We start from the raw sequence: 26,354 nt of genomic DNA, 5'->3' as shown, positions 1-26,354 counted from the left end.
TGCAACTTCCATAAACCAATCATGTACAGTACATGAATATTTGGCCAGTTTAGAGAGGGTTCGGTTTAAAGAGGGATCGATGTGGAGAAGTGATCCGTTTTCACCAGTCAGGATCAGGGGACAATATTGATCAGATGACATTTTGTATTTCTGAAGCAGTGTTAATGATATGGAAGTTAATGAATATATATAATGCATAGTTACAAATAATATAAAACTAATCAAATAAGTTATATCGTTGATTACAAATGTGTATGCCATAACCATATCATTTCACTATGATGTCATCAGCACTGGCCTGCAATCGGCCAATCACTACACCTTAATGGTTATGGGGCATGTTAAAGGGTATTTAAAATAATTTATTTTCTTTAATTTCAAACTAGAATAGTTAAACAAATGAAAATAAAAACTTAATTTCCAACATTAGCCTATTCCTACTGACCATATTTCGGACATCATTAGTGCATTAAACAATGAAGCCTGGTCTACATATTAGTTTCCTAATCGTATAAGAATTTGTCCGCTGAAAAATAACCTGTTCAGGGCTTCATGCAAATTAGATGCAAAACTTTGTTTTCATTATCAGGCTCAAAATTAAATTGACACAACTATAGCCATCAAGGGGAACCTACTTGTGAGGTTTGAGAATAAGGGCCCAATGGCCCGAATCGCTCACCTGCAATGCAGTGATCTTTTCATATATGGATCCTGCAGTTATTTGAAAGTATGCTACAGGGCCAATATAATGTCTCTCGGCACTTTGGCTATTCAGAAGTCATTTAAAGATTTAAGCACCGACGTGACCTTGAATGTGAGTCAGGGTCATTCATTTGAACAAACTTGGTAGCTCTTCAAGTCATTCATTTGAACAAACTTGGTAGCCATTCACCCCAGCATGCCACAGGCCAAATATTAGGTCTCTGGGACTCTTGGTTATTGAGAAGAAGTAATTTAAAGGGTTTAGCCTTTTTGTCCCCTGTGAACTTGAATGAAGGTCAAGGTCATTCATTTGAACAAACTTGGTAGCCCTTCACCCCAGCAAGCTACCAACTCAATATCAACCCCCTGGGACTCTTGGTTATTGAGAAAAAGTTGTTTAAAGATTTTAGCATTTTTTTAACAATGTGACCTTGAATGGACGACGGACGGACGACGGACGGACGACGGATGCCGCGCCACGGCATAAACTCACTTGCCCTTCGGACAGAAGAGCTAAAAATTCTCCCAGTACTTCTTAATAAATAGTGATGACAAGACATCCATGAGCAGACACCTGAGTTTCAAAATATTTCGGTTAATTTAATTGACCTATTTTGGCCCCATCCATCAGTCCAAGGGGTCAGTCAGGGTCAACATATGCATACCATTAATCTGTCATCCCAAGCAGATAATGTGAATAAAGTTAGAATGAATTCAAATAGAAATCAAACAAATGATAGTCAAAAATGTTATTTCCCTATATAAACTATAGTAAACTTTACCCCCTCCCCAAGGCAAACCTGAAGACCCCAGGGTCATGAAATTCACAATTTTAGTAAAGCACCTGAAGACCCTTCCATCTATGAAGCATATTTGAGAAGAAGATTTTTGAAATTTGTCAATTTGACCCTTTTGATCCCCACCTATCAGCCCCTTGGGATCAGTTAGGGCTAACATGTGTATACAATCAAACTGTCATTTCATGCTCATAAATGTTAAGTCGTCCCTATAATGAGAGGTAACTTAACATAAAGGTAACTTGACATTAAAGCATACATAATCGCCACCAGGACCTGAAACGGCCAGGTGTAAATAGAAACTGACATCCCTAACGGAAGATTTCTGACCTTATGTATCCAGTCTTGTTGTTCATCGTCTCCTTTACAGCGGTCCAGCGCGTCCGGAGTCAAGACCAACAGAAAGTGACGAGCCAGTTTGATATTCATCAACAAGTTCTCATCAAATTTTCCCGCACGAAGTCGTTCTATGTCGATGAACACTGTGAATCCTCGCAACTGTAGATGTACCTTGAGCAAACTAGAGTAAACAAAATCTTCATCAACTATGTGAAACACAGCATACAACTCCTGTGTAAAGTGTATATTTTTACAATAGGTCACGGTGGTGCGAGACAGAAATCATCCTTTAGATTAGAGATTATTAAGCTGATATTATGTCAAGTAATGAAATGGGGCTTTCCTCGACTTTGAGAAACTGGTCATATCCTGGGAAAATCTATTGCCCATTACCAGGAAATGGTTACATTGATAACATGATTAGAAAGTTGTGTATCAAAGGATATTTAAAGATTCTATTTCTCGTTTATCAGGTCAAGATTACATTAACTATCAAGTGGTAAGTCAATGGAAATTAGAGATTCTATTTCTCGTCTATGGGGAGAAGGTTACACAAACCATAAAGTGATTTGTAAGTCAATGGAACTAATAATAGAGTTGTAAATCAATGGAAACTAAAGATTATATGTCTCGCTTATCAGGTCAAGATTACACTAACTATGGAGTGGTTGTAAGTCAATAGAAATTAGAGATTCTATTTCTCATCTATCAGGTGAAGGTTACACTAACTATAAAGTGGTTGTAAGTCAATAGAAATTAGAGATTCTATTTCTCGTCTATGAAGTGAAGGTTACACTAACTATAATGGAGTTGTAAATCAATGGAAACTAGGGATTCTATTTCTCGTCTATCAGGTCAAGATTACACTAACTATAGAGTGATAAATCAATGGAAATTAAAGATTCTATTTCTCTCCTATAAGATGAGTGTTATACTAACTATAAAGTGGTTGTAAATCAGTGGAAATAAGATTCTATTTCTCGTCTATCAGGTGAAGGTTACACTAACTAAATAAAAATTTGTTGTGAGTTTACAGAGATTAGAGATTCTATTTCTCGCGTATCAGCTGAGCAGTTACTACCTGGCCAGTTGTGATCCATTTGAGCGTCTGTAGCTGATGAAGACATCGACTGCCTTAGGGTATGCCATGAGACTTGTAACATCCACACTTTTCTGGCGGTTGAGACTTCCAATACTACCATACTTTGGCAGTTGGATCTGACAGTTGTAAAGATCTGAAGAAGGAACCAATCATCAACAGGTTAAACCCAAACACAGTCAAATTCTACCTACTCAAACACAAACAGTCAAATTCCACCTACTCAAACACAAACAGTCAAATTCCACCTACTCAAACACAAACAGTCAAATTCCACCTACTCAAACTCAAACAGTCAAATTCTCCCTACTCAAACCCAAACAGTCAAATTCCACCTACTCAAACACAGTCAAATTCCACCTACTCAAACCGAAACACAGTCAAATTCCACCTACTCAAACCCAAACAGTCAAATTCCACCTACTCAAACCCAAACACAGTCAAATTCCACCTACTTAAACCCAAACACAGTCAAATTCCACCTACTCAAACACAAACAGTCAAATTCCACCTACTCAAACACAAACAGTCAAATTCCACCAACTCAAACACAAACACAGTCAAATTCTACCAACTGAAACCCAAACAGTCAAATTCCACCTACTCAAACCCAAACACAGTCAAATTCTACCAACTCAAACACAAACAGACAAATTCCACCTACTCAAACCCACATTATTGAAATAAATTCTGTTCGTTAAATCAAACAGTTAAGTTGGTCCTGCCCAACAGGTCACATGGAATATGTTTCATTTGTTCCGATTTACTTTGTACGTCATGATTGATATCTTTATTTCAGAATAAGCACATCATAATTTATTTATTTGTTTTAGACTGATACATGTAAGTACGTCACAATTTATGTCTTTTTTTCAGATTAAGTAGGTCATGTTTCAGATTAAATAGGTCATGTTTCAGATTAAGTAGGTCATGATTTATGTCATAGATTAAGTCGTCTAGGTTAAAATTCTCTTTTCATCAATCAACTCTCACTTACCTTCAGCATGTTCCAGAATTAGACGCCTGTGGATACCATTTGTGACGTGACAAACGTTGAGAAGCTCCTGATCTGTAGTGAGTCCGAGGAGGTCACGAGTCATACCCTGTTTTAACATGTAATACGTATACTGAGAAAGTTCGGGCTGAAGTCGAGTCAGCCACGAGTCCATCTGGGTACGGTCTAGTGACGAATAATCTGCTGTTATCTTCAGGTTCAGTAACTCACGCAGGAATCTGTTGTCAAGGGAAACACAGAGTAAATAAAATGCTGTTGATTTATGTGGATGTTAGTAAAAACTGCCCTAACCACTGAATTAACAGTGTAATAAATATCAACAGGGTTAGCATAACTGTCCCTATAAGTCAAACACTCTGCATTTAAGAGGTTAGGTTAAGTTAGGTTTATTTTGTTTAACGTCCTATTAACAGCCAGGGTCATTTAAGGGCGTGCCAGGTTTTGGAGGTGTAGGAAAGCCGGAGTAACCGGAGAAAAAACACCAGCCTATGGTCAGCACCTGGCAACTGCCCCACGAAGGTTTCCTACTCACAACCCAGAGGTGGAGGGCTAGTGTTAAAGTGTCGGGACACCTAACCACTGGACCACTGAGGCCCCTAAGGATTTAAGCATTTAAGGGGGAAAACAATGAGTATGCTTGATCATAATCCTCAATCAAATGAGACACGATCGCAAACAGGACGTAAAACGGTCGTATCCTGTATCAAATGAGACACGATCGCAAACAGGACGTAAAACGGTCGTATCCTGTATCAAATGAGACACGATCGCAAACAGGACGTAAAACGGTCGTATCCTGTATCAAATGAGACACGATCGTCAAACAGGACGTAAAACGGTCTTATCCTGTATTAGATGAGACACGATCGTCAACAGGACATGAAACGGTCTTATCCTGTATCAAATGAGACACGATCGTCAACAGGACGTAAAACGGTCGTATCCTGTATCAAATGAGACACGATCGTCAACAGGACGTAAAACGGTCTTATCCTGTATCAAATGAGACACGATCATCAACATGATATCAAACGGTCTTATCCTGTATCAAATGAGACATAATCGCCAACAGGACGTAAAACGGTCTTATCCTGTATCAAATGAGACATGATCGTCAAGAGGACGTAAAACGGTCTTATCCTGTATCAAATGAGACACGATCGCCAACAGGACAAACGGTTGTATCCTGTTGATGGTCATCAGATATCAGTTCAGTAAACAGGTTTCACTTTTAGCTGTTGTGTTTAAATCATTGTGTAGAATCCTAACAGTTTTTATCTCTTGTGACACTGAGAAATATCTTTTATACCTAGTTTATAGATTTTTAATTATATAGGATACCGTTTTTATAGATTTATAATTATATACAATACCCTCTTTATAGATTTTTAATTATATATGATACCGTTTTTATAGATTTTTAATTATATAGGATACCGTTTTTATAGATTTATAATTATATACAATACCCTCTTTATAGATTTTTAATTATATATGATACTGTTTTTATAGATTTCGAATTATATAGGATATCGTTTATATTGATTTCTTATTATATACAATACCGTTTGCGGGCCAGGCGACACTTGATGCCGATGCTCTCGTCCAATTCTTGTTCCGTCAACAATAACAACAGGTCTCCATCCACCTGACAACTCTGGAACTTGCTGGCGTACGCCTTGAATCCAATCTGTGGATCAGAATCTCAATGTTAGCTGTATCTTATTTAAACATTTCCCTTCTTGGGCTACATTAATCCTAATCACAGGATTGTTTTCAAGATGTTGACAGCAAAAGATTGTCAATCAATATCCGTAATTTCAGAAAAGAAAAGAATTTTTTCTTACCCTGGACTGGGATATGCCCTCACTACCGATATATAGTTACTCTAACAACAGAAGGCCTAGAGTTGGGGACAACTCATTTCTCATCCATATAATAAGCTATAGAGGTAAAAGGAATTTAGAGACCACTGATCATGATGTTTGTGACCTCGACAAATCTGACTTCTACCAGATCAGAATATGTCCGACAACTTAGAACTTAACACTGACCTGTGTGACCCAGTGAGACATGTCCGAGGGCGACCAGATCAGAATATGTCCGACAACTTAGAACATAACACCGACCTGTGTGACCCAGTGAGACATGTCCGAGGGCACCAGATCGACACCTGTCTGCTAATTATATATAACTTAGTGAGAACACTGACCTGTGTGACCCAGTGAGACACGTCCGAGGGTGACCAGATCGCCACCTGTCTGATAACTTAGTGTTAACACTGACCTGTGTGACCCAGTGAGACACGTCCGAGGGCGACCAGATCGCCACCTGTCTGATAACTTAGTGTTAACACTGACCTGTGTGACCCTGTGAGACACTTTCGAGGGAGACCAGATCGACACCTGTCTGATAACTTAGTGAGAACATAACACTGACCTGTGTGACCCAGTGAGACACGTCCGAGGGCGACCAGATCGGCACCTGCTGTGTGAGCTTGTGTGGTACTACTTCACCGATAATTTTGAGCGCCTGAGCAGCTAGTCGTGAGGCCTTGGCATTCGGACTGCTGGCCACTTTCTTCAGAGGTTCTATTGCATCAATATCGTAGAACACCTGCAGCCAACAGCAAAATAAGTGACCAAATAAACTTAAATGCATGTATTAGTACAGTTTTCCTTTGATATGTGCAAACAAAGAAATTTCATGAACATTTAGCATAGATTTATTATAATTAACATACTTTTTAATACTAATCATTATTTGATATTCAAACAAAATATTGTAATAAATTTTATGTCAACTTATAATTACAGATTCTGCAAAGCAAGCAAAATTTAACATCAGTCATACAGCACTACGGAGTTTCAACGATGTCAAAAGATACGGAGTGTTTTCAAATCTTGGAATAACAAACCTTCTGCCTATACTTACCCCAAGTCGGCCTTGCTCTGCCTTGATGCCGGCCTCCATAGCGAAATGAAAGGCTGCTAAGGCTTGGGGTTCCTCGCGATGACTAGACAGAATGGGAACGAGTCGCTCAAGCCACATGTTGTCGCGGCCTTGCTGATGTGAAAAATCACTCTTAGCAAAATCAGCTGGCTTGTTACTACTTATAAAGGGCATAACCAACTCCAGTGTGCCAGATTTGATGACAGCTGCTTCGAGTTCCTTGTTAGCGACAAGCACCACAATGGCCAGACATGCGTAGTACCGCACATTATTGTCTTCATTAAAGGCAAGGGGAAATAACCACTCGGGTACATTGCGTCGCGCCATCTCCTCTTGGTTTTCCATACCTCCGAACAAGGAGAGGTTAGAGATGGCTTTGGCACAGTGACGGAGAATATCGATGGTGCAGCTTCGACACCAATGAAGAATCACGTCTAATCCACCGAGACTCACAATTTTTGTTGAAGCTTCTTCGGACACTTTAAAAAGTCCTTCCAAAATGCCCGTATTGATAAAGGCCATGTCTGTATTACCAATTTCCCTATATGTCATACCGATCACAGTTTCCAGTCCAGTTTTCACCACACGCTCTCTGTTCTTTGTTGATAAAGATTGTTCTAGCAATGCTGCCGAAGCCATCATAAGGTCTTGGTTTGACGACCCACAATTCTTTATGATCAGATCTAGGACACCTTCCAGGCGTAAAACATCACACAGGCCGTACGCCAGGTCGCGGCCATACACCGCCACGCTCCAAGCTTCCTTTAGTATTCCCAAAATCTTCCCAAGATGTGAAATCTCCTCAGCCGCACTGGCACTCTTGAGAGGGGTGATATGAGTTTCTAGACGTTGGCCGAACTGTTGGTAGGTCAACTTGAGGTTGTTCTTGTAGTGGTAGGAGAGGTGGGAATCAGAGGAGAGAACTGATGGGATAACTATTGGATACTTCCTGTAAAAGCTGGACAAGTCCTCATAGTCCTCGCTGTCCAGTTCACTGGCTTCAGATTCAGTTTCATTAGAGGCAGAGTACAAACAATGAGAGGTAGAGTGACTGAGTGATAGCTCCTCTCCCTGTGGAATCGTTTCCAGTGACTGACCCAAGATTAACTTGGACCTGGAATCTGTATGTGTGAAGGATGAAGAAGAACTAGTTTCATTTTCAATCATTGTGTCTATTTGTGACAGATCAAAATATACCCTTGAACTTTCTGAAACTTTATTTGTCGTTTCTAATTTTTCTAGCTGTTCAGCTGAATTAGACGTTTTCTGAGTCTTTGTGTAGGACATCATGCGTTTTGATGTTTGCGATTTAGTCTTGGTCAGTGATGCATCTGACTGCGACCTCTCCAGTAACTGACAGGGGTCAAATTTCTCATGCCGCATGTCCTCGGCACATGTATCAGATGGTGACTCTGCCCTTGACCTTTCTTCAAGGTCAAGGTCAGGCAAGGAAGAGGTAGAAGACATGTTGTTCAAATGCTCCTCTGATAAATCTGGATTCTTCTTTGTTTCACATGGCTGCAAAAACAAATTTTGTACGTATGACTTTATGAATATTTAATCTTGTTTAAAACTGCATACACCTGCAGTCCTACATATACATTGTATGTACCTGGTCAATAGATTTTAGAAGCTATAGAATCAGTTAATTGTCCAAAAAAGGAAACTGCTCAAAAGCAATTGTGCAGACTATTCTAAAACCTAAACAAGGAGCAAACATCATTCAAATATATTTCAATATAATGTCCACTCATGATCATGGCCCAATTTTCAAATTACAGCACTTCAGTTGAGACTGCCTCGATCATGACATTCTCCAGGGTTTTCCCGACCAACAGATTGGGAACTCCCTTGGAAAGTCTAGACAGAGCTGGTTTTGAGATACAACTTTTTTTTTTTTTTATTCAGTGTGTATTATAATGAAATATCAAAATTTTTGATTTTAGCATATCATCAGATTCAGGCCACAGGAAAATGCTGTTTTCATGCAAAAAACTATAACATCAATAAACATGCCTTGTGGTGTTGTAACCAAGAAGTGAAAATTAAACTTCTGTCCAAAACGAAACCTAGCAATATAGACCCTCACACACCTACTGCATGATGTCATTTCCACACATACACACAGCATGGGCCTTCAACTGCACCCATCTTTGTTATTCAATTTACCTACAGCAACACAAATGGCAAACAACCCTGAAATTACTTTGAGCGGAAAAGAGGACAGTGGGCGGAGTTATGCAGATTCGTTACCATCTGCATGACCTCAAAGGTCAGATATTTTGCTTGCAATCGATAAGGGGAAGAGGTTTCGCCAGATTGCTATACACCGTGTATACTCACTCTTCTTCAAATACGAATATCAAAAACACAGGTAAACAGAAAAACTGTCAACGGAGATTATAATTAGTGAAGGAGGTAAGGCCAAATAAAATTATAGTTGTGTTTTCCATTTCAAAAACTAGGCTAGGTCGGGAAAGGGGAAACACAACTACAATTTTATTTGGCCTAATCAGAACAACAGAGCTGTCTACTACTGGACATGTGCTCGGCACTTACCAAATAACATGTTGCCATAGACAACGCGCTGACTAGAATCATACCTACAAATTCATCTGACAACATTAACTTGAAGGAAACTTTGAGGGGAAATGATTTGATCAAAGTGTGGAAGACTGAAAACATAATTCCACCGAGAACAAACTATTAAACTATTTTTTTTTTTAAACTATTTTTTTTTTATCTTTTAATAAATAATATGTATTAGTATCTTTACTTGTTCCCCTAAACGTCTAGCTTCGTGCAATATATACTGTTCGCTACTTAGTACTTACACTATTAACATTTGAAATCACAAAACAATCATAAGTACCTTACAGGGCATCTAGTTGACCCTTGACTTTTAGCAATTTCAGAAGTCAAATCACTATTTTTGAGAAATCTGAAGAGTCAAAACATATGTCAAATAGACATGTCCCTTCAAACCCAAGAGTCAGATCTCATTTTCTGGAGTCAAAAACATACTCTCCAGGGTCTACTGGATGCCCTGCCTTATTTGTATACATGTAAATGTATTTACTTCTATACCAGTATAACAGGTAGGCTATTGTATTACATTTTTACCAGTGAAATATCACAAAACATTTATTCTACAAAAACATTTTTCACTAGTGAAAAATATCACTTTTTCTGATTTGACCAATCAGAACACTGCTTACAAACGACAATGGAGAAAATTAAGATTTGCATATGGCTCTTCGTCATGTTATATGATGTCACATGTACAATGCAAGATAGAATACATAACGTCACGATTTGGCGTACATTTGTGAGCCGTTGACAGGGGACAGAGAGATTGGACTGTGTTGGTTAGAGAGATTGGACTGGGTTGGTTAGAGAGATTGGACTGTGTTGGTTAGAGAGATTGGACTGTGTTGGTAACAAACAGAAGATCTAACAATTCAGATATACCAAATATATTTCAATCGTGAAAAATATCAAAATATTAGCCACACTCGTGAAATATATTTGGTATTACTGAAGACACTGTTACATATCCTCTATATATATTAACAACCGTTAAATGTTTTGTTTGTGTTCATTATTAAAAACATCTATAACTAAGATGTGTAATAAGTGATGCACATTAACATTATGATATGATTGAACTAGATATAAAGTCCATGGAAAATACTGTTGCGATGAAACCAGCTTTTTGAAGTTATATGGAAAGATGTTTCCGAGCGGTCTGGAAAAGAGGAAATTCTCTGAAAATATACTCTCAATAGTGTTCACTTACGAAGAGGAAAAATAGTTTTTTACTACGTACTGTAAGTGTGTAGAATTATAACTTACCACAAAAAGTAGTGTGTGCTAATAATTTAAATTGTTTCAAAAATGAACTGGAAAAACAATTGATTTATCTTACAACTTTGAAGGTTTAAGAACTGTGGTGTCGTTACATTCAAAAGCTCTCATTACAACTTATCATGTACTGAGTGTGTAGAGGATTTATCTTTGAATAAAATCATATATCATTAAAATATTTGAATATCTGAATTATCTCAATATAGCAAATACAGTCAAACCTGTGTTAACGGGCACCTCTATATAGCGGGCACCTGTCTATAACGGGCACTTTCAATTCCCCCCGTCAAGTTTTACTCTTTATTGAACCTCTATATAGCGGGACCTGCTCAACGCGGGCAGCGGGCACCTTATTCTCAGCAAAAATATAAACAAACTTGTTTATAACGGGCACAAAAGTCGAGGCTAATTTCAACTTGGAAAATCAGTAGACCATAATATCTTGATCAATGGTACTGTAAAAACATCGCCATTCACCGAGACACAGGTAAGCTCTGGAAGTCAATCGAGCGTGTCTGTATGTTTGTTGAATAGGTACATATAAATACATGTACTAACCGTGATTGTGGCATATAAGTCTGTATATATTGTCCCAAGGCAGTGTGTTTGCGGGTGAAAACCCACAAAAGGTATTTTCAGTGGTCTTTTTATTGATTACATCTCCGACTGCAGAGCACACTTCCTAACGCAATTGCGACTGTGACGCGGCCTTCACCTTCATCTTGAAGCGAGTAATTATTTGATAAATGATTTGTCTGAATAAACGTATGCATGTTGTGTGTTTTTAAGTTTTATTCAGTAATTACAGATGTATTGATATTATTTTAATGTTCAAATATCTTATTATTACTATTGAGACAAAGAGACTGCTCTCTGACATCCCGCGGGATTAAACATTAGCTCATGTGCGGAACGAGTTCCAACCAAGGGAGATAACTCCCCCGATTTTCACTACACTATAAAATTGAGCTCTGTAAGTCTAGGTTTACCAATTACATCATGGGACCCACATCAACAAACGGTAAATGGTACAACGTAGAATGACAAGAAAAGTCATCAGTTACATGTACTTAAACAACTGAAGTGGACATCACTTGAAGAAAGAATATCACGACTCACAGCGCGAGACAAGATTACCAACAAACTTGTATACATTGATCCTCCCAACTTGATACCAACAGATAGGATTACATGCATGAAAGATCATTTCTGATACCATCCACGTGAACAACAAGAGAGTCATCCAGGAACGATCAGAGACCTTGCCCACACTGCTGTCGCTGAGAGCCTTGACAACAAAATCTCAGGGTGTTTTTAATCACTACACTGTACAGAGCACCATTTTTTAAAACTTTGAATGTGCACACCACAACATGGCAATACAGTCAGCAAGAAATTTTGACCAGCATAAAGCGGAGGTCTATACGGATGGAATAGAACACTAATATAGGACTTAATAGGTGTTTTGGGGTAAATTAATAGCTCATCTATCCATATATATGTAAGGCAGATGTTATGTCACTCTTGATTTTATTGAGCTTGCACCAAAGTCTTAGAGACACCAAACGTTGTCGGATAATTCCATGTTTTCATATAGTAGTGCGTTCTGGCATTACACCTACTCCAATAATATTAGAGGTTTACACGACAGGAAACTTTTGACAGGCTGTCATGTGACCTCTAATCACCATCGCAGGTAGAACCTGTTGCTGTGACACCTCTTATTGAAATCTCTTAAAAGTTATAAATAATAACTAATATTTTATACGATGTTACTTACATACTATGAAGCTATGATAAATAAACACAGTTACAATATTGTGTCTATATCTATATCAAAGATCAGTGATTATTAGCCTCTTTTGTCGTTTAAGCATAGGTCGCATTTGTATATATACCGCCATACTTGTTTTGATTGTGAGCTCTCGAGGTTATTTCCGGTTTATCCAAATTTGGAGTTGAAATAGACGAAACAAACGAAACGCTGTGAAAATATTGCGTTATGCTCTCCGTTTTATTTCTATTCCGTATTTTATAATATCCGGAACAGCAAAGTTGTTTTAGTGACCCAATATTTGAACACAGTAGGTTGCAAGTGAATTATTGTGGATATAGTTCATATTTAAGAGGTGTCCATCAACAGTTTGTGCATAAATGGATTGATAGTACTTCATCAACAAGTAAGCGTACACATATTTGTTAACATGAATTATCATTTTATATGGCTTTATAACACTTTTTTGTCGCGCCCCAGAATCAGGGCGCTGGCAGCTACAAGAAAAACACCCTGATGGGATATGAGGTCGCACATATAGGAGTAGCCCTACGCCATGGTGCCAGGGCCAGAGAAAACTTGTGCTAGACTTTCATCATAATGTGTTACTCGAAACTTTAAAAGTTTCTGTAATCATCTTACTTCTAAACTTACTAGTCTATAAATTCTTACATGTACCATACAATTCTATACTAACTATTTAATCGTGTAATGTAAAATTTATTTCATAAATGTCTTAGTCTTGTTTATAAATTGCTCACTTTGTGTAAATTTTAGTTAAATTTGATGGCTGAGTAGGCTGACTGTGATGATTTTGTTTCAGGCATGCTCGCCTGTCTTTAGCAATATGCTGTTTGATTGTATCGTTTTACTCCACTATTTCTCGAAATACAAGCTCTTGAAGCTAATGTTCTTATTCTAAATATTCGACGATATAAAAAGTTTCTTGCGTGCAAATTGTTGATCACGAGCACAGGTACTTGTGGACATGATTATTATGTTTTTAATAAAAATATTACATTATAGACAAGTAAATTACTGTATTACAATCGTATGCTTAATTTGTAAAAAAAATACCGTTCCTTGGCCTTATAAATACGGTATTTTTTTTACAAATTAAGCATACGATTGTAATACAGTCTATAATGTAATATTCTTATTAAAAACATCATAATCATGTCCACAAGTACCTGTGATCACGAGTAAATCGAACCATGGCATCACGAGAACGGACAGACAAATGTAACATATCCCCTATCACCGTGGTGTCTCGTGTTATTGTCGCATGACCATATTTGGGCCGTAGTCTTTTTAACTCGGACTTACCCGATTCCTATTTTCTCCTCTCTGTTCGCGAGGAGAGTGAACCCACACGGTTATCCGTGCACCCAATAACTTCCACAATTTCCGCAACTTCGCTGTCAATCGATCGTAAATTTTACCTTCCGACTTAAAGAGTTTCAACGGAAGGGACGTAACCCTATTACAGAGTTCGGCCGTCTTCGCAGAATGAGTGCCGTCAGATACAACACTGTGTATCTGTTTAAAACAATACTCACGTTACCTGAATCAAACATCCGACTAATCTCATTGAATTTTTGTTTAAAAATATTATTGAATCATTTGCAACATTATATAAAAAGTTAAGTTATAAATTAAACAATTATTCTAATTTTATCGTGATTTGAATTAAAAAAAAACTAATTGAAATGTTGTTTGATTAATGCGACACGATTTTAAGTTTATTGTTCACGAACGTTAATTAGTACCGATATAATGTATACCTGATCAGATCAAGAGGCGTGTTAGGGTCCGTTCATGGCGGATATATAATGAATTTATGTTTTTCTTGCCTTTGATTATGTAACGAAATCAACAACTAAAATCTTAAACGTGTAAATAAAAAACTGTTTGTCGTTGTCAATCTGTCGACAAGATGATGTCCATGTTTACTGTCCTCGCCACTGAGTTTGTTTGACCGCCCATGAAGAATATTCAGTTTTTTATTAAGAATACGCCAGTTTTATACCAGTTACGTAATGGCGTTAAAAACTTCGCGGTTTACTGTCGCGAAGGAAGGGCGTGAGAATTCTTGAGAGACAACTAAATATGGATCATCGAATTGTGATAGGTTTAGTATGAAGCCACGGGCGGCCGTTATGCATATTCCAAACTTGGTAAGACAACAGAGATTAATTACATATACATTATAAGAACAGGAATGTTCATATGACACATAGCATAGTGAGGCCCGCTATTGACATAAACGCGGACATACATCGACATACGTCCCTGACATAAAATAAATACATCACAAAACTCGATCATCAAGTATTTAAATGAATTCTATTATACAGTTGTACATCAAGAGTGTTTAGTTTATACAAAGGGGTCGGGCACAAGTTTTCCCACTTATACAAAACCCTTTCCCAAAAACAGTGTACAACACAAATACAGTATTTACACAAGGTGACATTGTTTTTTCGAAGGCAGATAATTTAGAAGTCTCCTTCATTTACAATTTAATTTACAATTTTTGAAGAATAATTGGAACATATTTAACAAGAAAGTTTTAAAATATTATTTTTAGACAGAGTGAGTGATCTTTCTCGACTCAGCTGACATTTGTTGACATTACACTATTCCATACTTTCAAGAGATGATCGACTCAAATGTAAACTTCGATGTACACATTTCAAATAAGTTGGTAAATCTTACCGACTAATCCCATTGTCAGTTTATGTCAATAAAATATGTTTAAACTAAAACCTTTCAAATATATGACGAAAAGTTTCTAAGCAACTGTGCGTTCTGAAGCAGATTGGTAAAAATCTGACAAAGATGGGGGTCCATTTTCAAATCTTTTAGAGGAACGTGCTTGGCGTCTTATTGAAAACTATTTTGCCAGCAACATTTAGCTTATTATAGATTAACCTACCTTCTACCTTCATGTCAGAAGAATTAAAGATACGGCACTCGGGGGTTTTAAAATAATTTATAAAATATCTCCCGAATGCCTGCATGACCTTATTATACACAGCCCAATACCGTCCTAGGGGAGCTAACTCTGTGGTACAACCTAGGGTTAACTCTACAAAGTTTGGACAAATTAAGGTCTTTCCGGTACCAGGCGGCCCAGGTGTGGAACAGTCTGCCAAATTAATTCAGGCCGATAAAAAGCTCCCATACCTTTCGCAGAACGTCGCACGCCTGGGACGGTCCTGTGTGTAAATGCACCTTATGTAACAACTATAGTAGGTTCATGTCCATGTACATGAATGTCTCTTTTGTCTTTTTATCGTACTCTTTATTAAAGGGTCAGAATCCTTGTATGTAGCGGACGCCCAAGCACTACATTTAATCCCTATTTATACTTATATCCTTTCACTTTGATGTACTACAAACCGTGGATCTAGAAATTTTAATTACTATAATTGTTTTATTTTTCAAAGCTTTTAATACAGATACAATAAGACGAGAACATAGAGGAACATACACACTTACCCACACACATACCCACACACATACCCACACATTCCCACACACATTCCCACACACGTACCCACACACATTCCCACACACATACCCACACACATTCCCACACAATACCCACACACGTACCCACACACATTCCCACACACATTCCCACACACATTCCCACACACATTCCCACACACATTCCCACACACGTACCCACACACATACCCACACACTTACCCACACAAATACACACACACGTACCCACACACATTCCCACACACATTCCCACACACGTACCCACACACATACCCACACACTTACCCACACAAATACCCACACACGTACCCACACACATTCCCACACACGTACCCACACACTTACCCATACACATTCCCACACACATACCCACACACGTACCCACAAACATACCCACACACATTCCCACACACATACCCAGACACATACCCACACACTTACCCACACACATTCCCACACACAATCCCACACACATACCCACACACGTACCCACAAACATACCCACACACGTACCCACACACATTCCCCACACACAATCCCACACACATACCCACACACGTACCCACAAACATACCCACACACGTACAAACACATATTCCCACACACATACCCACACACTTACCCACACACATTCCAAGACACATACCCACACACATACCCACACACATACCCACACAATACCCACACACATACCCACACAATACCCACACACGTACCCACATACATTCCCACAGACATACCCACACACTTACCCACACACATTCCCACACACGTACCCACAAACATACCCACACACGTACAAACACATACCCACACACTTACCCACACACATTCCCAGACACATACCCACACACAACACCACACAACATTCCCAACACAGTCCCACAACAACCACACACAAACAACCACCACACCATACCCACACACGTACCCACACACGTACACACACCAACATCCCACAAAACATACCCACACACACACACACACATTCCCACACACACCCACACATTCCCACACACATACCCACACACATTCCCACACACATACCCACACACATACCAACACACATTCCCACACACATTCCCACACACAATCCCACACACATACCCACACACATTCCCACACACATACCCACACACATTCCCACACACAACCCACACACATACCCACACACATACCCACACACATTCCCACACACAATCTCACACACATACCCACATACGTACCCACACACATTCCACACACATTCTCACACACATACCCACACACATTCCCACACACGTATCCACACACATACCCACACACTTTCCCACACACGTACCCACACACTTACCCACAAACATACCCGCACACGTATCCACACACAATCCCACACACATACCCACACACGTACCCACACACAATCCCACACACATACCCACACACTTACCCACACACATACCCACACACATTCCCACACACAATCCCACACACGTATCCACACACATACCCACACACATTCCCACACACGTACCCACACACATTCCCACACACGTATCACACACATTCCCACACACAATCCCACACACGTATCCACACACATACCCACACACTTACTTACACTTACCCACAGACATTCCCACACACATACCCACACACATTCCCACACACAATCCCACACACATACCCACACACTTACTTACACACTTACCCACAGACATTCTCATGTACACACACATAATAACTCTCGCGCTTTATAATAATATTAATTATCATATTTTACTATTTTGTAAACTGTGACACAGGTACTTGGGGTCATGAACTAAAGTTATAATGGAATTGTCTAATTTTAATTTGTAACATCATTTCTTGTCTATTTATGCGCCGATACAAGATTGGAATCGATTATAAAGCGCTTTAAAAAAAACCCGTTTCTGGTTATATCATAACAATCAGAAACGGGTGGGTTTTTAAAAGCGCTTTATAATCGATTCCAATGTTGTATCGGTGCATAAATAGACAAGAAATGATGTTACAAATTAAAATTAGACAATTCCATTATAACTTTAGTTCATGACCCCAAGTACCTGTGAACTGTGATTGTGCTTGGAAACCAGAACCCTTCTAGGCAGGGGATGCCCAATTAGGTGGTTTCTCTGGTTCCAACATATTTTTCTCTTATCTATTACTAAATAGATTATAATTTCTAAATATTTAAATCTTTAACTGATAATACAATGTAACAGTATCAGTCTTTATCCAATGACGCCTCGGTTTTTCTTTGATCTTTTGTTGGCGATATATTGCATACTATGTGATATTTCAAATATCACATATGTGATATCTGAAATATCACATGGCATTTCTGATTGGTCCATGCCTCAGTCTTGAGGCGGGGCCAATTTCAAATGTAGGCGTGACAAATGAACAAAGACAGGAAATGCATTTCAAACAAAATTTAATGAAATACGAGTGCCGTTTAGAAATTTTCCGTCTTCTTTCTTCACCTTGTATGCACGTACAGCCCTGCTGCGATGTACCGTTCTGTCCATAATGAGTTGTTCATCAAAACCTGACCAAACAGAATATAAAACCCTGTTAATATTTTATTAAGTAAAATCCATTTTAACAGGTCAGTAAAAAAAGCATACATTACATGATTACATATAAAATTTCAGTCATTTAAAAAAATGGTTATACAGATTACGCTAAATGTAACAATATACTTTCGTTGCACAAAAATCCTATCATAAACAAAATAGTGATGAAAATGATAACAAGACGAGTGGATAAAAATACCGATTAACCGATTCATTGATTTCTTTATGAACAATTTCACGGATTTTGAAAGGATTTTGTGACATTGTGAACGTCGAAATTTACGAAAAATATTTCATTTCACAATTTGTTCAAACGATATGATTTTACACTTACCTGCTTGGTAAAGGGAAGTAGCGCAGGTCCTCTTTCCGGAATGGTTGATGTAATTTCCCTCGAATCCTACAGCCTTTCACATGTTTTTCACATTACCATTCAGTTCATTTACAACAATTGGCTGAGTTAATTCCTTGGTATCAACTATTCCAATGTCAGTAGCTACCGTGTCACTATCTTCAAGTTCATACTCATACTTATCTACGGCCTGTGATAATGTTATATCGTCGAGGTCAGTGAACACATCGACATCAGTGATCAGTACCTGATCCGTCATGGTTGACAGTCTCACTAGAAATGAATGGGCTACTGTGACAGAAAACAAAACGTGTCAGAAATTGGCGGGAAACATATCACAGTGACAGGTTCTGATCAATTTTATAGCTCCACCCCTAGGCACGTGGGTGACAAAACCTCGACTGTCATTGGATAAAACAGATACAAAATGGGTACTCGTGACGTATCGCATATATCACACTCGTGCTACGCACTCGTGTGATATATCCGATACATCACTCGTACCCATTATGTATCTATTACTAATTACTCCTCTCGGCAGGGAAACGTTGCCATTGGTACAATGTACATCTATATTACATTGTACATATGTTAACCTATTCTTTTCTTTGAAAAGAACATTTAATTTATTTGTTCCAACTGTCATGAATATTTGCATGCCTATTACAGTTTTTCTATGCAAATTATCTTGTATTAATTTTAGTTTTGTCCGTCGTAGAAATAGCTAATGGGCTTAATTTTGTTGTTAAAGGGTTTGTTTGTTTGTTTGTTTTTGTTTAACGTCCTATTAACAGCCAGGGTCATTTAAGGACGTGCCAGGTTTTGGAGGTGGAGGAAAGCCGGAGTACCCGGAGAAAAACCACCGGCCTACGGTCAGTACCTGGCAACTGCCCCACGTAGGTTTCGAATTCGCAACCCAGTGGTGGAGGGCTAGTGTTAAAGTGTCGGGACACCTTAACCACTCGGCCACCGCGGCCCCTTGTTGTTAAAGGGGCTTTCCTTAGTTTGAATAAAGTTTGGGTTGTCAAAATTAAACTTATTGGAAAACCAAGTAGTCAAAGTCATAATCTTTACATTAATACGGCAAATTTACTCTCAAGATAAACCAAAGTTCTTTGAGCATTACGTCTGGATTTTTTTTAATTCGACCCGAAGTATCACTAATTATCGCAAAGACATACGGTATTTGTGTACGATTTTCCTGTACATTTCGGTGTTTATTTCATTACGTGTAGGCAAAAACACTCATATAATCATCGTTCGGACATAGATTTCGTCAACAGAAATTGTGCATGTTTCTGATGTCTCAACGAGGGAATGTTCCTTTAAAACACACGACACAAAAAACAAATTCTTGTATCTTATATCAGTCTAAATATGACAATTCTTCTGTGTATGGATTCTACGCCAATAGAATAGTCAGAGCAATGGGGACATCCTTATCCCACACAAGTTAGTCTTCTTGACTCGTTGAATCGTGAATGGTTTGCAGTCGGACTTAGGTATGGTTGCTTATTATACAAGGCAAATAAAAAAAAAATCATAAACAACCCGGCATCGAGGCGTGGTTCGCTTTTGTTCATATTAAATGAAGGAATTTTCAGCTTGCTATAAATGACAGACAAACCCGTAACGTAAACAAAATCTCACGACGAATCACGCCTCGATGTTCGCCCAACCTTACGATGGATTCTCTTTGATTATGCTCCATCTTTTCTCCCATTTCATAACCATTTACTCGAGTTACCTCCCTTCCCCCAATCCTTGCCCGATACTATGTACACTGCAATGTTCCCGCCTATAAACCGTTCTCCCTCGTCCAATCCACTCTATTACACTCCTTTATAACCACTGCATCCTTGCCTATTTAATAAACTAATATATATCGAAAACACCCATTAAAAATTGAAAACCAATAAAATTTAAACACCAATTAACAATAAAACACTCATAAACAATTAAACACTTAAACACCAAATAACAATTGCACACCAGTTAGCAATTAAACACCAATCAACATTTTAATACCATTTAATAATAGAGCACAAATTAACAATTAAATACCAATTAACAAGAAAGCACCAATAAAGAACAAAAAACTTCAATTGACAATAAAGTGGTGTCCAATGCGAAAACTGTTTATGAGGTAAGTTAAAAGTTTAGAGAACGTCAAAGCTTAAATGTTCACCTGAATACCCCACTCGACAATCAAACTGATCGATAATATTAGACACACACCAAATTAAAGAGATCGATAATATCATAAACGCATTAAATTAAACAGATCGATATTATCAGAAACACATCAAATCAAATAAATCGATAATATCATACACGCATTAAATTAAACAGATCGATATTATCAGAAACACATCAAATTAAACAGATCGATATTATCAGAAACACATCAAATTAAACAGATCGATAATATCAGAAACACATCAAATTAAACAGATCAATATTATCGGAAACACATCAAATCAAATAAATCGATAATGTCAGACTTACATAAATAAAATAGATCGATATTATCAGACACACACCAAATTAAACAGATCGATAATATCAGACACACATCAAATTAAACAGATCGATAATATCAGACACACATCAAATTAAACAGATCGATAATATCAGACACACACCAAATTAAACAGATCGATAATATTGGACATAAGAAAAATTAGTAAAATCGATAATATCAGAAATACATAAAATTAATCAGATCGATAATATTGGACACACATTGAATCAAACAGATCGATAATATTGGACACGTATTGAATTAAACAGATCGATAATATTGGACACACATTGAATTAAACAGATCGATATTATCAGAACACATCGAATCAAACAGATCGATATTATCAGAAACACATCAAATCAAATAGATCGATAATATCAGACACACATCAAATTAAACAGATCGATAATATCAGACACACATCAAATTAAACAGATCGATAATATCAGACACACATCAAATTAAACAGATCGATAATATCAGACACACATCAAATTAAATAGATCGATAATATCAGACACACATAATGTAAAACAGATCGATTATATCGGACGCAAATAAAACACATAGACACACATAGACTTCTGATCAGGTTGATTAATGGTTTTATTAACACGAGAAAAAATGTTAACCGAGAACGAAGTCTGAGTTTGTTATTTTTGTATCGATCGAAATAAAAAGGCCAATACCAATTAAAAGAAAATAATTATGAATGCACGTGACGTTTTCTGAAATAGACCGCAATATGGAATATTTGTATTTCAGAACATCTTTAACCAACACAATGTCACAACAATAACTTATAAACAAAATACTTTTAAACGCATTAGCATATAAATAATATTGTCACGTTCAACGTTTCAGTCATTAGATTGTTTGTATACACTTTTAATGAAAGGTTCTAAAAAATCCCTTAACCGGCTTTTTTACCAACTTTGTCTTAGGATGATATCACGTGGCACTTTTCAGCCAATCAGGAGCTGAAAGATAATTTCATAATAAACCAATTTTGTAAATTACGAAGTTGGTACTTACCGAAAGTGAAGACAGTTTTTCTCGGTGTAACCGGTTATTGATGTCATTTATTTGGATCTCCATTGGTCTTTAGTACGACGGAGTTCTAAGATCATCAAGAATGGCTTTATTGAAGATGTGTTCTGCCTGTACAAGATACCTGCATTGAGGATGGATATGCATGCAATCTATAGACTATAAAACCTTTTTTTAGATATACCTTGGCCGGCGACCCTACCACGTATGTAAATTAGCCAAAAATATTCTAGTAAGGGACTTGAAGACATGGTGGCGATGCGCTCGCACGAGACTGACAGGATAGATAGATAGAAATAAATCATCGTGTATATATAAATAACATTTTGTTTATCATTCCTTGATGTACACAGTGCCGTCACGGAAGCACATCGGGTCGGTCCGTACATTCCAAATCACTGTCCGAATCACGGAAATAACCGATCGTCTCGGGGGTTTATCCCGGAATTACTTAACATACTCTATATGACACATGACGGAATTAAATTTCTATCGGCGATTAAATATTTAATATTTATGAGAAATATCCTTGAATATTTAGCATGTTACAATATGTAGCTGTTTGTGTGGCCATGTCAGTGATAATTCTTGTGTATAGTTTTCCCCCCCTCTACACATCAACATAGATGCATATTTTGTCGTCAATGTCGTCATTAATGCGGAATATATCAACTGTCAACACTTTTATTAAAACCGACATGCTCCACGGAAATAAAGAATGGAACATTCCATTGTACGGGGATTTCCAATCCAGACTTACCTAGGTGAACAGGTACAGTGATCTGAAGAAGATGGAGCCACGCGGAGGTCACCGGTGTAGATGTTAATGCCAGTCTGTGACCCAGTATGTAAATAATATTTTTTAAATGCTAATGACTGGATGATAATAGTGAAAAACACTAGATCATTCAGGATCTGCAGAAGGCCGATATGGTAGGTGGACTATAATATATAAATAGTTCTAGTTATAGGGCGAGGACATTGGAAAATGGAGGCTTGGTGTCGGGCAGGGACATTGAGGAACGAAACCTTGGTGCCAAAGTAATTTCAGGGCGGAGACATTTATGAACGGACCATTGGTTCCAAAGTATTTGTATAGGGCAGAGTCATTGATGAACGGTACCTTGGTTCCAAAGTAATAGTAGGGCGGCGACATCGATGAATGCAACCTTGTCATTTTGGACATTGATCAACAGAAAATGTATGAATATCCCTCCCTTTATACATTACACTACCTCGCATGAAAATCCGAACATCAAGCATTACACGAAGAGGCATGGTCGGATAGCAACGGTTCGCTGTGACATGTGTAGCGGTTCGTGGAGTGTAACGTAAACAGAAGCCTTGGCTAGCGAAGATGAGCTAGAGGGCGCCATACGTAATTTGAAGCGGTGTCACCAACATCTCGCGTGACTTCAGTTTTCGTGATAGGAGTTTTGAACATTGTAAAAATAAATGCCTATATTTAATTTCATGCCAGAACAAAGTCTGAATGATTCTGTCAACCTGCTTTACTACCTGCTACCTAATGCACAGGCGTCTGCAACTAAATATCTCAGAAAGTTCTTCTTTGATCTTTTCTTAGACTCCATACGGATGTTTCCCCTGCTATCAGTGTTATATATAGAACTGATCAAGATCATTCAATGGTGGACACCAATTCCCTCTTTATATGATGTCGACAATACTACTTCCGCCAGGGCTCAACTTCTCAGGGAGGAGGGGGTTTCTCACGATGATCAAATGTTAAATCATGTAATTCATACACATGTATACTCTGTCACTTTTAAAGAAACTGAATATATACCACGTGTTTGTCTGCGTGATAAGATGTGTAGTCAATGAGAACGACACGCAATAGAAACTCAATACATGTACAGTATTGTCGTGATTGTAAAATGTATACAGGGGAAAGTTTTTTATACGTAAGATTGTCCATATCTGTAACTCATTTCCAAGTTACGCTGGGTTCTTATTTTTTTAATCACACAGCCATTAAGCTAGGCTACTCTTCACAAATCTAAGCGTTTAAACCAGACTAGTTTGGTATTTTCCCTGGCCGTGATTGACACTACACGACCCTAAAGTCAGAGAAAGATGGCGACTACAATATTATGTATTATATAAATATGAAATTTGAAAGTTTTCAGTTTTTTCTTTTAGTTAAGTTTTTAATGATATAAGATCAGGAAACACACAATGTTACATAAGTCAATATATTGATTAAAACCAATCACTCCGTTTCCATAAACGTTAGTTTGTATAAAATATTAGATAAATAATCATTATATGTAAGCAATTCGTAAATAGATATTTGGTTTGGAGGTGGAGGAAAGCCGGAGTACCCGGAGAAAAACTCCCGGCCTACAGTCAGTACCTGGCACTGTCCCGCGTAGGTTTCGAACTCGCAACCCAGAAGTGGAGGGCTAGTGATAAAGTGTCTGGACAGACCGTAAATAGATAAATAGATTAATTAATAAACTCAATTCTATATATAAATACATCAAGGTGACCATTCAAGTTCATCATAAGTCATGCATGACGATGTAGTTTTCCGTCAGTACCTGGCACTGTCCCGCGTAGGTTTCGAACTCGCAACCCAGAAGTGGAGGGCTAGTGATAAAGTGTCTGGACAGACCGTAAATAGATAAATAGATTAATTAATAAACTCAATTCTATATATAAATACATCAAGGTGACCATTCAAGTTCATCATAAGTCATGCATGACGATGTAGTTTTCCGGATGCACTCTCTCTATCATACGATTACGGTATCTTTAAATTCCAAAAATAAGAAGAATTTATCAAAATTGTCAATTCCAATACATTTTTAAAACTCCATATATGTATGAATATTTGCTGGATAAATATCTTGTTTTGCAATCAATTGTTTTAAAATGCCTGGCTAGCTTGGTCTTTATATCGCTTAGCCTTTAGCCCACGCAAATAGTTCCCCCTTTAAATCGAACAGTATGTCGAAATAAGAAAATTATCCTGTAACCCTATTCTATAAGGGTGACCAAATATCGGAGTCGGTATGATATGCCGATCTCCGTCGGAGTAAATTGACCAAATTGACCAATTGAATATTTCTTTACCTTTGATAAAAAAAAAAAATCGTTTATCAACATATCATGTCGTTACGCTTTGGCAGTGTTCGAATGGCCAATAACTTCAGAAACACCAACTCCAAACTCATACAGCAATTTAGTCGGTATATAATAACATATCATGATTTCGCATACATTCTCTCATTTTTCATTCTCCGTAGTACGATGCTTCGATTTATATTTTTCACGTCTGTCTGACAGAACTCTAGTGATACAAATTGAATACTGAGAGCTAACTGAGGTTATACTGTTTCAGCAATGGTGCTCGAAATAAAATATTACGAAAACTGCGTCCTGGTGGCAAGCCCCTGTGGCTACTGTCAATTACACTGCGCATGCTCACAGACTTTGTTGATAATCAGTTCAGTTTCCGGAAGAGAAGAGACAGACGATTGAGGGAGCAGCCGATGTGTTTCTACATAGGGGTAGGTATTTTATATAAACATTGGCCACTTCTCACAGACCTCGTGCTTTCTGTAAGAATATCTCCATTTTGCTAACGTTTTAGTCTGAAAGTTATGACGCCATCAGCAACACAACAGCCATCTGGGAACATGACTGGATTATCGATCGGCTGGCTTCTGCCGATCGTCATCAGCCGGTTATGATATTGAGTTAAAATATGGACTAACATGTCACACTTTCTAAGCTATTTTTGGTATGCACTTATCATT

The 26,354-nt window shown here is 37.9% G+C and overlaps 3 protein-coding genes and 1 long non-coding RNA gene across 9 annotated transcripts in view; 2 read left to right on the top strand and 2 right to left on the bottom strand.

Annotated features, from left to right (window-relative positions):
• The window catches only part of LOC117332419 (sterile alpha and TIR motif-containing protein 1-like), a 37,415-nt gene extending 23,436 nt beyond the window's left edge, over positions 1-13,979 (bottom strand). For all 5 annotated transcript variants that reach the window (XM_033891307.1, XM_033891311.1, XM_033891308.1 and 2 more), the window contains exons 1-7: positions 13,872-13,979; positions 6,887-8,422; positions 6,392-6,568; positions 5,518-5,642; positions 3,935-4,170; positions 2,920-3,073; positions 1,830-2,019 (exon numbers count right to left, since the gene is read on the bottom strand). In XM_033891307.1, coding sequence (XP_033747198.1) covers positions 1,830-2,019; positions 2,920-3,073; positions 3,935-4,170; positions 5,518-5,642; positions 6,392-6,568; positions 6,887-8,371 — 2,367 coding nt within the window. In that variant the 5' untranslated portion in view covers positions 8,372-8,422; positions 13,872-13,979. The remainder of the gene's footprint in view (positions 1-1,829; positions 2,020-2,919; positions 3,074-3,934; positions 4,171-5,517; positions 5,643-6,391; positions 6,569-6,886; positions 8,423-13,871) is intronic.
• A 3,169-nt stretch (positions 13,980-17,148) lies between these two features.
• LOC117332828 (putative uncharacterized protein FLJ46204) lies at positions 17,149-18,133 on the top strand (the record flags this gene model as incomplete). Its single annotated transcript, XM_033891875.1, has 3 exons — positions 17,149-17,283; positions 17,450-17,534; positions 18,111-18,133. Coding segments are annotated over 3 exons (243 nt in total), but the record flags the coding sequence as incomplete, so codon positions are not given.
• A 348-nt stretch (positions 18,134-18,481) lies between these two features.
• Positions 18,482-19,286, bottom strand: LOC117333758. The gene is made up of 2 exons (XR_004533999.1): positions 18,975-19,286; positions 18,482-18,612 (listed from the first exon to the last, which is right to left on the bottom strand). It is a non-coding gene; the product is annotated as an uncharacterized LOC117333758 (long non-coding RNA).
• Positions 19,287-26,032: 6,746 nt separating this feature from the next.
• Positions 26,033-26,354, top strand: part of LOC117332682 (rabphilin-3A-like) — a 105,409-nt gene continuing 105,087 nt past the window's right edge. For both annotated transcript variants that reach the window (XM_033891680.1, XM_033891681.1), the window contains exon 1: positions 26,033-26,105. The gene's annotated coding sequence lies outside the window, so the exon portion shown is untranslated. The remainder of the gene's footprint in view (positions 26,106-26,354) is intronic.

This window comes from Pecten maximus, chromosome 8 (genome assembly GCF_902652985.1).
Source record: "Pecten maximus chromosome 8, xPecMax1.1, whole genome shotgun sequence".
NCBI lineage: Eukaryota > Metazoa > Mollusca > Bivalvia > Pectinida > Pectinidae > Pecten > Pecten maximus.
This window is presented reverse-complemented; position numbering and strand designations above follow the sequence as displayed.